Source organism: Hevea brasiliensis, chromosome 16, assembly GCF_030052815.1.
Source record: "Hevea brasiliensis isolate MT/VB/25A 57/8 chromosome 16, ASM3005281v1, whole genome shotgun sequence".
Taxonomy (NCBI): Eukaryota; Viridiplantae; Streptophyta; class Magnoliopsida; order Malpighiales; family Euphorbiaceae; genus Hevea; species Hevea brasiliensis.
In genome coordinates this window covers 43,298,901-43,315,390 of record NC_079508.1, presented here as the reverse complement: position 1 = coordinate 43,315,390, position 16,490 = coordinate 43,298,901, and the positions used below count along the sequence as shown (strand labels likewise).

Genomic DNA, 16,490 nt, shown 5'->3' with positions numbered 1-16,490 from the left:
TATTTTTAAAACAATGAAAAAAATATAAATAAATTATTAACTTAATAAAAGAAAAAATTTATAAAAAAATTTGGGTTGTTACAATTAAAATATATCATCAAGGCTTAAATAATTTTTATTAAAAACTAAATTATACTTTTTTCTATAAGAATTTTTTTACATCCCTTCCTTATTTATTTATTTTTTTAATTTTAAACCTATTAATAAATGATAAATAAAATTAAAAAATGTATTTGAGAATATTAAAATATCATCATGGCTTAAATAATTTTTATAGAAAAATAAATTATACTATTTTCCTATAAGAATTTTGCACAGCCCTTTAAAAAAAAAAAATTAAAGCACCAAATAAATGATAAATAAAAATAAAATTACGCGCCAGGTAGGGGTCGAACCTACGACTTTCTGCTTAGGAAACAGACGCTCTATCCACTGAGCTACAGGCGCTTCTTGCAGTTTTATGAAATCGTCTATACATATCTAAATTTAGCAAAATTTGTTCATTGATAATCTACGGCGGAGCTACGGCCGGTGGCATGACCCTCTCAACTTTGTTGAAAAATATTACTCACATATTTTTATGAATAAAAAGATATTATAAATAGGTATATATTAAGTACTGTTTTAGCCTTTTGAAAATAAATATTGACTCAGTAATTGCTGATAAATTCTTGATTGTGGTAATGTTGAATTGATGATGAATACAATATTTAATGTATCGACTAGCTGGATACGACAAAGTTAATTAGCTCATTCTTTAGTAGGGTTAGTATATCTGAAGACTATATTTTAGGCTTCAAAAACATTGAATACTGTGGGTCATTTAAAGAGTTGTAGATAAGTAATTTTTGCCTTTTAAAGGTTGTTTTCCTCCTTTAGGAGGTAGAAGGAGCATGTGTGAAATCATCCATTCGTCACTTGAGAACGTTATTAAAGATAGAGGTGAGCATTTAGTTCAAATCGAACCGAATCAAATGAAATAATGAAAATTGAATTATATATTTTAGAAACCGAATTGAAATGAATAAAGAATCGAATCGAATCGCTTTATTTCGATTCGGTTCGATTCAAACTAATTGATTTTGATTTTTGATTGATTTTTTAATTTAGAATTGATTTTTAAATTATTTGATCTGATTTTAATCTTGATTTGAACGTAATAACCATTAATCAATGAAATTAAACATTTTATATATACAAAATTACATATAATTCATAAATTTCTTATAAAAATAAATTAATTCAAAAATCAATAAAACTATTCAGTTTGATTCGGTTTAATTGATTTTTTCCTCTTTAAAACAGAGCCAAACAAAAATAACTGAAATTTTTATAATATAAAACTGAACCAAATTAAATTATCTTAAAACTGAATTAAGTTATCAAATTAAGACAGTTCAATTCGATTTATTTATTTTGAACTTAATAATGCTTACCTTTAAGTGAAGTTTTTCCCTCTACCATGTACTTTAAATATCAGAAAGGGACACACGACGCAATCAAGATAAGCTACAAATTTGATATGTCTTTCTTAATCTAAATAAAACAGTAATATATATCATTAGTTGGCTGTGGCTTCTTAGCGATGGAGGATCGTTTTATCATCGCTTCGGCTTTCAGTGGGCCTTGTGTTGGGCTTGGAACTACGTGGGGATTTTCTTATTGTAATTTTGGCTCTAAGCCTTCAGTGTATCTGATTTGTTGGGCGTTTTAATGCAATAAATTATGCATTTAAAGAAAAAAGTCTAAATACTTTGCCTCAAAATATAACTTTTTCCTGCAAATTATAATTAATTTTTCCATGCCTAACTTATTTTTCAACCACCAAAAACTTTATTTTGTGAGGAGGAACTATATATTTTAGAAATTAAATTAAATTTTAGGCTTCAATTGATGTTAAAGTTGAAAAATTAAAAAAAAAACAATTTAAAAAAAAAATATCATTATAGATTGAAAATTATTTAATTATTTTAAATATTTTATAATTTAAATATTTAAAATTAATTTTAAAATATTTTTAATATTTTAATTAATATATTTAAAAAAATTTTTTATAATAATTTAACAACACTATTAAGATTTTATTTATTTCATGAGAAATATTTATATTTTTTAATATTGAGAGTACTAAAAAAATATTTTTTTATTTAAAAAAAATTAAATTATTTTTTATTTTTTAAATTTTAATATATATAATATTAATTTAATATTATAATTAAATAATAAAAAATACTTTTATATAAAATATTTTTTTATATATAAATTATTTTTTATAAAATAATCGGATAATAGATAAAAAAAAGAAAATTGAAAAGAAAAGAAGAGGAGTAAACAAGCCGAAAAGGAGATCTGTGAACTCGGAGTGGACGGGGGGCTGACACAGAGAGTTGACTCGGACTCCAGCGTTGTGTCTAAGCCTTTATAAATCCCAAAATTCCCCAAACGCCCCCATGATCATTTCCAATTCCGATTCCTATATCTAATTTTCCTAACATTCAGACAAAAAGCAAGCCACGGTGATTTAGCAAAAATCCGAAATAACTGTCAGCCAAAATTCTATGGGAAAATCAGAGAATCCGAAATCCAATCTCGCGCCTTACGGCAATTCCTCTGCCAAAGTTCACCCGTCGAACGACCCTGAAATCGATCCTAATTCCTACTCGCTCGAGAAGTTTAGGCTTTATGAGACCAGACAGGTGAGCCACTCATATTATTTTGCTTTACTTCACTTGCTTCTGGATTCCTAAGTCTTTGTTTGGTTGATCAGAAAGTGAAGGAAATTTAGCGAAAAGTTCATCCATTATACTAATTTGTGGCGGAATTTGAAATTTTTTGCTTTGTTGCTGAGGAATTTCTTGGAAAGTGAGGTGGAGAAAACGGGTGCTTGCTTTAATTTCATTTTGATCCATGTTTCAAGAGAATATGGTTTAAATGTCTTAGATTGGCTTAGTTTTAGTGATTTTTCTCTTCAAATACTTCGTTGCATATATTTTAATCTTTATATTGTTGATTAACTGAAAGCAGGGATAGATAATTACAGTAAAGTGGTGTTAATAAGCTGTTTGATTGTTGTGAAAGTGGCGGAAAATACAAGTACATAAAAGAACAATTGAATGTAAAAGGAAAGATTATACCCAAATTTCTTGGCTATTGTTGGGTTTGATACAATTCATTTAGTTGGCATGTGATAAAGGTGAGCTGAAAATTTAAGCCAGCTATTTTTGTATTCAAAGTTTAAGAGATGAAATGCGGCTGAGTTGATAAGTGTTGAAAGTTTAAAACTGATGAATAAAATATGGTTTAGTCATATTGTCTAATAACTATCATAATTGAATTTGAAAAACGATATTTGAATTGTTTAAGGTAAGGTAATGACAACAATGGTGATGGTGTTAATACTAGTAATAATGATGGTGCTGCTAGTGGTGGTGGTGGATGCTGGTGGCTTTGTTGTTGCTAATGGTGATTATTAATTACTGTACTTATTGTTGTGGTTGCTAAGAAGAAAAAAAAAGTAATTATCCTAAAGCATTAAGTAGAATTTGATTACTTAAATTAGGTGCTAAAAAGGAAATCAAATGCTCTTAAAAAATTAAATGCTAAACAAATAAATTTTTTAACCGCATTTCAAGTTTAAGAGTTGGAAATTTTAGTTAAATACTTAAATAGGTTGTTACATATCAACTTAGGAAGATTTAAATTTCTTAAAGCCAAAACAAAATAACGCTAACTAACATTTCAATTTTTTTAAATGTCTTTTTGGAGCAAAATGATTTTAGCTAATGTGAGGTAAGTTTGCTTGAGCAGAGATTTTATCTAATTGGTAGTGATCGGAGCAAGAGGTTCTTTCGGGTATTGAAGATTGATCGCTCGGAGCCTTCTGATCTAAATATCAGTGAAGACCCAGTAGTTTATTCACCACAAGAAATCAAGAGCTTGCTTCAGCGAATTGCTGAAGGCAATCGTGCCACTGGAGGTTTAAACTTTGTGGCAAAGGTTTATGGAATTGCTGGTTAGTATTATTATTATTATTTGTGTATTTTTTTGATAGATGATTTTGTTTATGATGGCAACGCACACTATTTTTGTTCTTTTCAGGTTGCATTAAGTTTATGGAGTCATATTATTTGATTCTGGTTACAAGGCGTCGGCAAATAGGATGTATATGTGGTCATGCAATATATAGCATAGATGAAAGCCAACTGATTACAATTCCGCATGCTACCATTCAAACTGATGTGGCACATTCTAAAACTGAGCTAAGGTACTCCTTCCTCAACTGGCTTATCATTGATTGACATCTCTCTCTCTCTCTCTCTCTCTCTCTCTCTCTCTCTCTCTCTCTCTCTCTCTCTCCTTCTCTTTCTGTGTGCATGTGTGTGCAAGAGAGATAGAGAGAGGTTTTTGGATTTGATGGAAAAATTGGTTGCATGGTTGGTAGCAATGTTAAGTGCAATGGGCAAGAAATAGTTTAGTTATAGTTTAACACCTCTGACGTGATTTAGGCCATTGTCCATATCATGTTATGTTTATGCTTCCTACCTGCCCTCTCAATATGTGTGTTTGTGTCTATGCTAGTGGCCTTTATGGTATGACAACTTAGTTGCAGCTTCCTCTGATGTAGTTCACCAAAGAGATTCAATTTCTCCCAGGGAATGGAAATGAATCCATATTTTGGATTTACACTTTTAACATATAGGAGGAAAAACAAAGCTGAAAAAAGGGAGGGAATCATCAAGGATAAGCAACTTGCAAATTGATGCTAAAATCAGCTGTGGCATGTTGCTGGTTGCAGAATTTATTATCCCTGTTGGATCTGTTTCATGGAAAATTTCTAGATGGCCATTATTGCCATGGTTATGGCCATAATTTTTCCTAACCATTTTGTTTCTCATTGTTGTTCCTCATGCAGGGATGCTTTATGATATGGCTGAAAAGCCTTAATCTCTCTCTCTCTCTCTCTCTCTCTCTCTCTCTCTCTCTCTATATATATATATATATATATATATATATATTTTCCTTTTGCCTGAACTTCTGGTAACAATTTGCTAATACTATTTTTCCTTTTTTATATGCAGAAGTGCTACATTTATAGCATGTCAATGTTTCCCTCATATGCATCAAAATTTGTTGTTCTTTTTATTCGAAGAATTTTCCTTTTTCTTTTTGTGGTCTCTTTAGCATCTTGATTTTTCTTCTTGTTCTGATTAAACTTCAAAGAGTCCATGAGTTGGGATGAGGAGGGAGATAGCACATTTTTTAAACCAGCCACATCTTTGTTGTTGTCAAAGACACTGTTCGCATCTTCACCTATCTAGATGGTACTTTTTGCTTCCAAGTCTGTCAAAGAAGAATCCAGTTTCAAGATAATAGTATCTTATTATCTTGTATAGTATTGATACTTTATCTATTCAAGTCCTTGGAAGTATCTGTCAAGATTCTAGACACGAAATCCTCATCTTTGTTGGTTGGGTGTAGCTAGGGAATTTTGACAGCTTGAAGGTAGGCTGTTCAAGCTCTTGCTAGACCATTCTATTCTGTTATTGATCTATCTCCTCACCCATATTCTGGCTGGTTGAGGATAGTTCATATTCACATCATTATATTCCAGAGCCTCAGCATTGTTTGGGTTAGAAATTGCGTAGCCATCTTAATTGGAATCTCTATAACCTGATTTGCCCAAGGACATATTACTCCCCATTTCAATGACTGAATGATGAGGCAAATGAAGCCATTTGGAGTCAATTTTTTCCAGTGATCATTTAATGGAATGCACAGGAATTAGAATATGAATTATCTATGTTGGATACAATTTATTGTTTATTTACCCGTTTTTCTTTTCTTCATTAAAGAATTCTGTATATTATTAGTTTGTTGCATGATTTACTTACATGATGCGCCCCTTATCCAACATGAATTGTCTAAGTAGTTCTTTTTTCTATGGTCAAATGCAGGTATAAAAAGCTACTATCCAGTGTGGATTTGACTAAAGATTTCTTCTTTAGTTATACATATCCTATAATGCAAAGCTTGCAAAAAAATGTGCTGTCAATGGATAAAGATAGGATGCCGTACGATAACATGTTTGTGTGGAATGCGTATCTGACGAAAGCTATTCGGTCAAGATGTGGCAATACCATTTGGACAATAGCATTAGTCCATGGGCATTTTAAGCAGGTTTGCATATGTTTTGCTTTATCTCTATTATTTTAATGAGTCTGTAAATGATCATGTGATAATGCAAGTATTTTTCTCTTAAAATGTTTGCAAACAATGAAATGCATTCCTAAATTTAGTTGACCACCAGATGTTCACTGTATTTTATTCTATTACCTAAAATGTTGCAATGCTCCTTAAATCTATAAGTCATGCTATGTGCTTACAAGCTGATGTTAAATGTACTTCTGAGTTCTAATGATAATATGGCATATGAATTTGGGAATATTCTAGAAGCATACGAAGCTTCTTGGAATCTGCTCTCTAATAATTGTAGCATAAATGTTAAATTTTCTAACTTTAACCAAAAATAATGTTGGCAAGGTAGTTGATTATATACTTTGGTGCTAAATAGAGGCTGTCATCCATATATTTTGACATTATGTACCTCTAGGATTTTTTTTTTGTTTTTATTTATCTTAGGTAGTGAGAATAATATATTTTTTAAGATCTGATTACAGTGTTATCTAGTTGAAATGAACTCATAATACTTGATTGCTTGATATTAGTCTTCATATTCACTATAGTTGAGCAAAATGTTTGTTTTAGTATTTCAACCATTTCTATCATACTGAATGATGGCAGATTAGGCTATCAATCTTTGGGAGGGACTTCAGTGTTTCGCTGGTTTCTAGACGCTCTCGACATTTTGCTGGGACCCGGTATGTTCTGGTTTCAACTTAAGATTATTTATCTGTGAATAGCATTCTGTTGCATCTTCCAGATTTGTTTTTGATAACTAATTTATACGCTGGTGCTTGCTTACTCTTAGTTCTTGCTTTTTGGATTTCTCTAAGAACTTTCGCTTTTTACGGCATTACTACATGCACCAGCTGCACTACTACTTTAGGTTCACATTGAGCTACTATATTCAAAGTTGTAAAGTGGTTTTGGCGGGAGTGTCTTATTTTCCTTCTATTCATGATTACTATCCTTTCTTCTTGGGTTCTAGCTCTCTGCTTGTCAGACTAGTTTTTGGCCTTACACTTTTTAGCATATGTTAAAGTGTGTGATGAGCTCTCATCTTCTACAACTATCAGATAAATTTTTAGTAGTCTAAAATTGATCTTTCACTGCTAGCAGTTGTATTGCAATTTGCTTGTCAATAAACATATAAGTTTTAGGCTGATTTTAGATCAAATAATTATAATATAGATTTTATGCACTGTGTATGTTTGGAATAAATTTACATATATATAGTAAAGAGAAATAGGGAGTTTTTTTTTATTTTTTTATTTTTTATTTATTTATTTATTTTTGTTTGGGGGGGGGGGGGGGTGGGAGAGAGAGAGAGAGGATGGTGCAAGTTTATTTTATTTATGGTATAAATGGTTCATAAGTTTGCCTATGAACTGTTGTGGAAATACATAATTACTTCTAATATTAGTTTTCAAATTTTCTATTATATGTTTGCTATGGTCAGTTTAGGAAACTAGGCATGATTGTGGAGAGTGAAGGCAGTAAGCACCTCATAATTGAACATGACAGCTGCAGATGCCATTATGTTCTAGCATGTGCTTTTCAATTGCTTTGTTTATGATTGTGAGAAGTGCCAGGTTGCCATGTTAGATTTCTGTTAGTCCCCTTTCTGGAAAGTGATGTCAATGACTTGATTGCAATATTAAGTGAGTATAGCAGTGTGGTTCACACATGTTAATTATTCATGACAACTATGAACTAAAGTAATTAGTTCAGTGATCAGTGATCACCAATAAGGCCACCACCTGTTATTGTTATTATTTGAACTTTTGATTGTTGCTATTGTTGGGAAACAATGTGAAAAAAATGGAAAATGATTGATTTTTTACTAAGAAGCAATTATGGGAAAATTTGCGTTTGTATTTAAATAGGAACTTTTGTAATGCGGCTTGTTAATTGGATGCAGTTACTTGAAAAGGGGAGTGAATGATTGGGGAAGAGTTGCAAACGAGGTTGAGACGGAGCAAATTGTTCTTGATGAAGAAGCTGGATCATGCAAGGGCAGAATGAGTTCTGTTGTGCAGATACGTGGTTCAATTCCCCTTTTCTGGTCACAAGAAGCTTCAAGATTTAGTCCTAAACCTGATATAATCTGTAAGGACACTTGGGCTTTGATACCTTTGACTATTTTGTCGTTTAGTATTATAGTGATATATGCAATATGATGTATAGCTTCACAAAAATACATCTTCTAACTCTTATTTCCTATTCTACATCAGTGCAAAGGTATGATCCTACCTACCAGGCAACCAAATTGCATTTCGAGGACTTGACAAAGAGATATGGAAATCCAATAATTGTGCTTAACTTAATTAAGGTTCTTTCCAAATTCATTTTTGATATCCATCCAGCTATAAAAAATTAATGTTAATAAGTTATTGGATTAGCCATACATTGTCTTACATATTGTCATTGAGTAATTCTTTGATTTGACTTTATTCACTGAGGTGCATTTTCAATTTTTTGTTAAAACAACCAAAGAAGAACAAAATCAAAAAAATTGTTCTTTACCGCTGCCCCAAATTCAAATATTTTGATAGCTTTGGTATTATTCTTTGTAGAACTTTCAAGTGATGCAACTTATGTACCATTTTGTTGTTAAGTTAGTAATCTAATAAAATAAGTAACATTACGACTCATCATTTTCTTATTTTTTATGCATTGAGAATGAGACACAACTCATCATTACACTGAGCATTTTCAGCTTTATTATACTGGTATAAGTGGTCAGGTAGGTCTTCTTAATATTTTGTCTCAAAAAGGATGCCTAAAACTATATTCTTGTAAGCGTTTTGTGGAAAATGTTTTCTGCATTTTTAAGTGTTTAGGGCACCGAAAAGTAGTCAACTAGATTATCCTAGTCAAAATGAAAACTAGCTGATTTTTAAACTTCTGCAAACTCACAAAAGGAAGGAACCTGTAAGACAACCAAATAAGTATAGGCTCTGTAAATTGGTCTCCTTCTATTCTAGTAGATTAAAACCAAGTGTTCCAACATAAAGTCCTCGAAGATACAGATGTTCTTATGGTTTTCTTTATGTAAGGGGAATTATTTTTTTCTTAGTGTGCTCCAAATGTGGAAAAAAAAAATTCTTGTTGATTTTCAATGTTTTGACCAAATAATCGGAAATAATTCATTTGTCAATAAATAATTTCTAAAAATACACAAGTCACTTTCTATGAAATGAATGGAATCCTAAATGAAACATATGTTTGTTATCACCTTATCTTTTTCAATACTGCCATGCACATGCATTTAACTGTGTGCTTGTATCAGTAATTCACTATTGATAACCATTTTCGGATTTGATTTTGGAAGGCAAATTATGAATTATGTTCAGCTTTCACACTGGCATAGATTTATATATGTATAAAATTGTGAAAATTATCTTTCAGCCCCTTATTGAATTCTTCATTTATCAACATGCTTATCCCTTGGGTTATGCGTATGTTCAAATCTTTTTTTAAATGCTAACATGCAGACTGTTGAAAAAAGACCTCGAGAAATGATGCTAAGGCGTGAGTTTGCTAATGCAGTTGGGTATCTGAACACAATTCTTTCAGAGGAAAACCATCTAAAGTTTATCCACTGGGACTTTCATAAGTTCGCAAAGAGGTAAAAGATGCATTTCTTCTGATGCATGAATTCGCTCTCGATTTATTTTCCTTGTCCTTTCTTAACTAATTGTAATGTTGAGCTTGTTGCTTTTTTCTCCTTATTGTTTCCATAGCAAGTCCGCCAATGTTTTGGCTGTTTTGGGTGCTGTGGCAAGTGAAGCACTTGATTTGACAGGTTTTTACTATAGTGGTAAACCTAGCATTGTGAAGAGGAGAATCAACCAACTTAACCGAACAAGCACTGGAAGGTACTGCAGTTCTGTTTTTGAATTTATTGATATTCATTGGCACATTTGCTTTGATCTTGTAATTTCAATCTTTATATAACTTTTGACCCTGCTTTATTTTTTTCGTAAATATGAAGTGTATGATTTATCATAGATGCTGGATCATCCATTTAATCCTTGTTATTTGCTCTTTGAAAAATTTATTGTACCTGGAAAAAGTGAAGTAGGAAAAAAGGATTTTGCAAAAATTGTAGGCTTGGACTTTTGTAGTTCAATTTATTGTGTTCTGTGATATTATCAGTTGTCCTGGATGTTAATATTTCATAATTTCATAATTTTCTATTTTTGCTTTATCCGTTCAATAATTTCAATGAATAATGATTTACTCCATCAGTTCGCTGTGATGTAAGGTGAAACCTGTGTTGATTTTGAAAAGTTTGAAATCTATGTGGACTTGTGGAGGTTTGGTGCTTGTTGACTTCAAAAAATTGTCAAATGACATATAGAGTTGTAGACATACCTGGATCAAATGATGAAGATAAAACAATGAGATAGGTAAATAGGGAATATGATACAAAAGTAGGATGTTTATGTGTAAGATTTTTAAATCAATAAGTAGGCTGTTTAATTGCCCACCCCACACAAAAAGGATTAGCCTGTTAAATTCCTAGCTTATTGGCTCATTGACGTCTTCTTTTCTCCATAGTAGGTCACAAATTAGTTTGTTTACCTTTTAGGGGTCTTATTGTGATGCTGTTGTAGTTTTTCATTTTGTTGAACTGCTACTTTCTGGTATTTGATATAAATCAAGGTAAAATAGATGATGGCGGATGCTTTATATGTTCAAATCAACAGACTACTTAGGCTATGTACATGGTTTTTAAAGGCTTTTCCAAGTTTTGTTTCAATGATTGTCTTTGAGATAGAGAAGTCCCAGGTTGTCTGGAGGAAAATTGTATGGGGTGTCATGGCTCATGGGAATTTCTCTGGTCAAGAATGACTGCAAGTTTTGTGCCTTTCGTTTATTATTTTTTTTTTTTTTCTATGAGGCATATATCCCTCTGGTGACTTGGAATGCAAATTCAGGAGTGGGGCTGGATCCTACAAAATACAAGTGAAAAGACAATCCAGATGACTCCTGTAGATTTAAATTGTGGATTGTATGGTTGGAGTGACAAACACATAAAGAAGTATGTTTTTAACTTTATTAACTCCTTAAAATTACCATAAAACTATTTATATGGGTCATTTTTAAAAAAGCAAACTTGCAAGAGAGGAAGTGAAGATAATGTAATAGCGATAAGAAAATGTGAATGTATCTACTGGGATGTGGGAGCGGCTGCAGGTTTCTAAATAGAAGCCTAAATAATTAGTAGTCATTTTCCAGAATCCAGAGTCTGTACAACCTATCCCAGTTTTTAACGTGCTTAAGCTGAACTGAAGGCTGAAGCATTTATTTGTTTAGCTTTTGGTGGTGAAGTGGGTATTGAGTAATCATCCTGGGACAAGTAATCGTACTTCTAACTTAATTGGTTGTTAAATTCACATTTTTGTTTCTACGAAACAATGATAATCACGGATTTGGTGAAGGGTAAGTAAAGGTTCTCAAAATTCCACATAAGCACTGTTTTTGGAGATTTGTGGACAGCTTTTATCTTTATCATCATATCATGAGCCTTTCATACTTGACAAACATTAAACTGGATAGATTAATTGTAAATAATGATTGTTAACCATGGATTCTGTGTCACATGATTTTATTTAGCTCATATTTTGTTAACGAGTTGCTTTGATGAGCATGATAACAATTTATTGGCTGGAGTAAATATGGGGATGCTTCTTTATCTCTCTGTCCTCAATTGTTTTATTTTTGAAAAGTTTTTGTAGTCCAGTTCCTTTTCTTGTATCTAGGGTGATGCAGTTTCTCTTTTGTAGAAAGCATGAAGCTTGGTAACACCTTTCAGAAAAGTGTTTTTTTTTTTTTTTTCTTTTTCTTTTTAACCTTATTTCCTGCCTTTCAAGTTCAAAGTAAATGATTGGGCAGGAAATTGAAGATTTCTTTTTCTGAGAAAAAGATTATGCAGTGTTATTCTCTTTAAGGCTGATTCACTGTTGATTTCATCATCTGTCTTATGCATTCGTTATGGGGATGCTTCTCTCAGAGATCTGAGACCTGGCTCTGGCGATCTTACAAGGATTGGAAGTGGCAATGAGAATCTAAGTTCTACAATAAACCGAGACAGAGAGAATGATTCTAGTCAGAACCAACAAGATAAGGTTGGTAGCGAAGCACCACACATTCAAAGTGGAGTTCTACGCACCAACTGCATTGACTGCTTAGATCGTACAAATGTTGCTCAATATGCTTATGGTCTAGCAGCTTTAGGTCGTCAACTCCATGCAATGGGTCTGACAGACATACCCAAAGTGGATCCTGACAGTACCATTGCTGCAGCTCTAATGGATATGTATCAGAGTATGGGGGATGCTCTTGCCCAACAATATGGTGGCTCTGCTGCTCACAATACTGTATGCTTTCTCATGTAACTCTAGTTTTTTTTTTTTTTTTTTTTTTTTTCATCACTTTGCATATAGGGTTTTAGCATCATCACACCAATGCTTGATCTGTCGGTTCAGGTCTTCCCAGAGAGGCAGGGAAAGTGGAAAGCTACAACTCAATCTAGAGAATTTCTTAAGTCAATCAAGCGTTACTACAGCAATGCCTATACTGATGGTGAAAAGCAAGATGCAATAAATTTGTAATTGTTCTTGCCATATCATGCTTTCATGTTTTGCTTTAAGCATGGTGAATAAATTGAAATTCATACCACAATCATAGTTGTTTCTTTTAAAATTTAAGATACTTACAATTGCAAATAAGATTGCAAAAGGTTCCCCTTTTTTTAAATGAACGTTTTCAAATTTGTATGTTCTCAAACTATCAACTTCATGCTGTTATACCAGATTTTTGGGTTACTTCCGACCACAGGATGGGAAACCTGCTCTTTGGGAGTTGGATACAGATTATTATCTTCATGTTGGGATTAAAGAAGACCTTGATCCTGAGCTGAGGTAAAATTTTTACTTCCACGCTTATTAGGTTTGTCTCAGTTTTAGTTAACATATGGTTAGATGTTCCTATTTGTCTAATAATAACTTTAATTTGGTTGATTATTTTGTTCTTTTTTATTTTTCACAGCACTCCAACCAGTGCTAAGCCCGAAGGAGTTGGAATGATTCTTGCTCCTGTACCAGCTTGCAGGGAAGATTTTTCACGCATGAAGTTGACATCTTTTGATAAATTGATCGAGAGGACATGTGGTGCCATAAAGAATGTAAGACTTTGTTGTGAGCCTGATCAAAGACCAGCTGGTGGGCTGGGAAATTCTGGTGTTGCACCTGATGCAGCGTAATGTTTCCTCCTAACCTAGCTTTTGTTTCCTGAATTTTGTCAAAGCTCTCTCAAATGTGCTTCCCTGTTTAGACACAGTTGCTAACATGTTACTGTTTTCAATTCCTTAAACAAGTTGTTCTTGATATACCTCCCAGTTAGCTGCTCTGCATATTTTTCTTTTTTTTTTTTATTATTTGAATGTAGCTTACAAATCAGGATCTTTATTGTTGTTGTTGGTTATTTTCTATTTGGTCTAAATTCTAAAGATGATAGCACGCATCCTCAAAGTTTGTTGGTTTGCTTTCTTTTCCATGTTACCTGTTGGTAGGTATGGTATGGGAAGGAAATTGACTGATATGAAATCGGGTAAGGAAAAGGGAATATTTGGATGTATTGAAAGGCAATAACAGTTTTGAAATACATATGAAATGAAGGAACCTGATAACATTTGATTTTTAGACCAAGCTTGGGTCAAGAAATATGTCATCAATTACTCTTTCAGGTTTTCATCCTTGAAGACATTAAGGGTTGTGTCGGATTCTTTTTGGAGCCACCTCTTATATTGGGCTATTTAGTCATTGGATGCCTTCCTATTATCATGTATCTGTTGACATATATACTATTGGGAAACTTAATTAAATTTAAGAATAGAACTTGCAAATTAAATGTTTTTTTTTTCCCAGGAATTTGGCTTCTCTTCAGAATTTGCTCTTTTCTTATAGTCATAATTTTTTTTATTGCAAGCATTTGGTCTTGCCTGTGCAGAAAGATTTGCTCAATTGTAATAATGTTTCTAAGTAGTACTTGGTAACTTTTCTAATTGCCAAATGCCAACATGAACCATTAAATTATGCAGTGAAATACAGCTCAAAAGCCCAAATTGGCTTTTTGGCCAGAGAAAGTATGAAGAAAGTGGTTCTGCCGCCAAGGCTGCTCAACGAGAAGCTGAAAATGGAGGATCTCACAAAGATATTAGAGTTGATGGTTACCGTGACTTGGATTGGCTTTCTTCCGTTGTTGACATGAATGAACAAGATATCTTCCAAAGGTATTTTCCTGATAGGAGCTCCCAACTTTCAGGCACATCCTTGCTTCTGATTTTACTCCTGGAATGGTCCGCCTGCAAGTTTGCTTCCCATGAGCCAACAGTTTATTTTACGGTTTGTGATCCAGGCCAGAGACCCAGAGCCTGCAGAACGCATTGCTGGCTTGAGTTGGTTAGGATTTTGGTTTGGCTTGTTGATTTCAGATAAAAGTTATTTTTCCACCACCTGAACTTTGTATATGCATGCAGGCATACAATTATGCGTGCATGCTTTACATTATTTGCCATATTTGTTCCAGTTTTCTTTTTCTATTTAACCCACACACCCCCCTCGCCCCTCTCTTCTTCTTCTTCTTCTTCTCTTTTTATTTATTTATTTTTTTTTTTATTTTTTTTATTGGTTTCAAATTTGTTTTGGATTACCTGAATGAAAATGTCAATTGTTGTTTGAACCGGTTAACTGAATCTTAGTTTTTTTAAAAGGTACCTTGCAATGACCTCAGTTGATGAAGCCAGTGGTTGGTATGGCGGTACATTACTTGGAGATCAAAATGAAGACAGCGAAATTTACAAACATTATGCCGAATTATGTCAGGTGCATTGACTTAGACCTTAATGAAACAAAGTTATAGATAAGGCAGCATCTCTTGCATTATATGAGGTATCTTGTGGTAATTGACAATCTTTTCCTTAAAAAATTGGTTTTTTGGGGAATGTTATTGCATATTGCAGTGTTGTACTGATGTACAAATTTTTCATTTTCATTTTAATTATTTCACAAGAACAGAAAGCATATGATACAATCAATTTCATTTTTCTTTCCCTAGTGTATTGCTCATATTGAAACCATTGGAGTCAACAGGGCTCAGCAATGGAACCCTTCCAGCATGATCTGGACAGGGAGGAGCACTATGCCAACATTGTTCGCATGAACATGATAGATGTCATAGATGATGCCTCTGTTGAAGCGGAGATGGAAGCGGCTCTGAAGGAGTACCATCAAATTGGTGCTGATCTTGGGATTAATGCCAATATCTTGCAAATCCTTTGCTGAAGATCCAAGATGCTCGACTATATACATCAATGATTCACTGTTGAGAAGGTAAGGTAGAGTGGTCTGAATAATGTCTTGTCTTGGACATGCATTCGATGAACCATTTGACTAATTATTTGTGAATTATGTTATTAAAAGGCACAAACTTTTACTGATTCAGTTACACACCTTCACTATTATTAATCCACACTGCTCGATCCACTTCTTTATTATATTGTAATGCATCAAAGAGTTAAAATAACAAAGGGAAAAAAGGAAAGCATGGAGAAGAAATTATCCATATGTTATCTCTTGATCATCCAGGTACGCAGCAGTAACTCATCAAGGTCCTTCCTCAAAGGTCCTGAAAAGTGATGGGATCATCTAGTAATTGATGCTTAGGATGAAAATTAACAGTTATTGGAATGTAATATAAACAAACATGCTAATAGAGATCAGAGGGAAGAATTATAATGCCTCTGGATGATTCTGAATTCCCATTGAGGAGATTATCATAGGACTCTTTCAGGAACTCCTCAGTTGCTCTCCTCAATTCTGCATCACATATTTTGGTAGTTCCTTCCTTGGGTTCATGTTACGGAGATTATTGTAAGATTCTTCCATATTCTTCAAGATTGTTTCTTTTGATTCTGAGGCTGTATTGGCGCTACTATTCTCACAATTACCTAAATTCTGAGATTCCCTTTTCCTCTTCAATGAGATTTCACTTGTTTCCACAGAACAATTAGAATTTAAAGGCTGCAAAACAATAATATTTGTTTAATATGCTTAATTTGTTACTGCTAAATAATTAAGTCATAACTACTACACACTGTTGATAATGGGGATGCCAATTAATGAATTAATTATACTTTGAATGTACTTCTGCAACTCACCAAAGTTTCTTAAGTTATCTTCCTTCGCCAAAGACTCCATGAACTATCCAAAACTTAATGGGTGCAAATATTGGAGAAAAAC

The 16,490-nt window shown here is 33.0% G+C and overlaps 1 protein-coding gene and 1 non-coding gene across 2 annotated transcripts; one reads left to right on the top strand and one right to left on the bottom strand.

The window, feature by feature from the left end:
* Positions 1-374: 374 nt before the first annotated feature.
* Positions 375-447, bottom strand: TRNAR-CCU (transfer RNA arginine (anticodon CCU)). Its single transcript has one exon. It is a non-coding gene; the product is annotated as a tRNA-Arg (tRNA).
* Positions 448-2,329: 1,882 nt separating this feature from the next.
* Positions 2,330-15,720, top strand: LOC110642669 (phosphatidylinositol-3-phosphatase SAC1-like). The gene is given in 17 exon segments (XM_058137428.1): positions 2,330-2,696; positions 3,808-4,012; positions 4,099-4,264; positions 5,955-6,177; positions 6,802-6,878; positions 8,102-8,289; positions 8,415-8,512; positions 9,678-9,811; positions 9,927-10,061; positions 12,203-12,569; positions 12,678-12,799; positions 13,005-13,112; positions 13,240-13,449; positions 14,291-14,482; positions 14,963-15,074; positions 15,342-15,503; positions 15,505-15,720. Coding segments are annotated over 17 exon segments (2,718 nt in total). The 5' UTR covers positions 2,330-2,558; the 3' UTR covers positions 15,586-15,720.
* Positions 15,721-16,490: the final 770 nt, after the last annotated feature.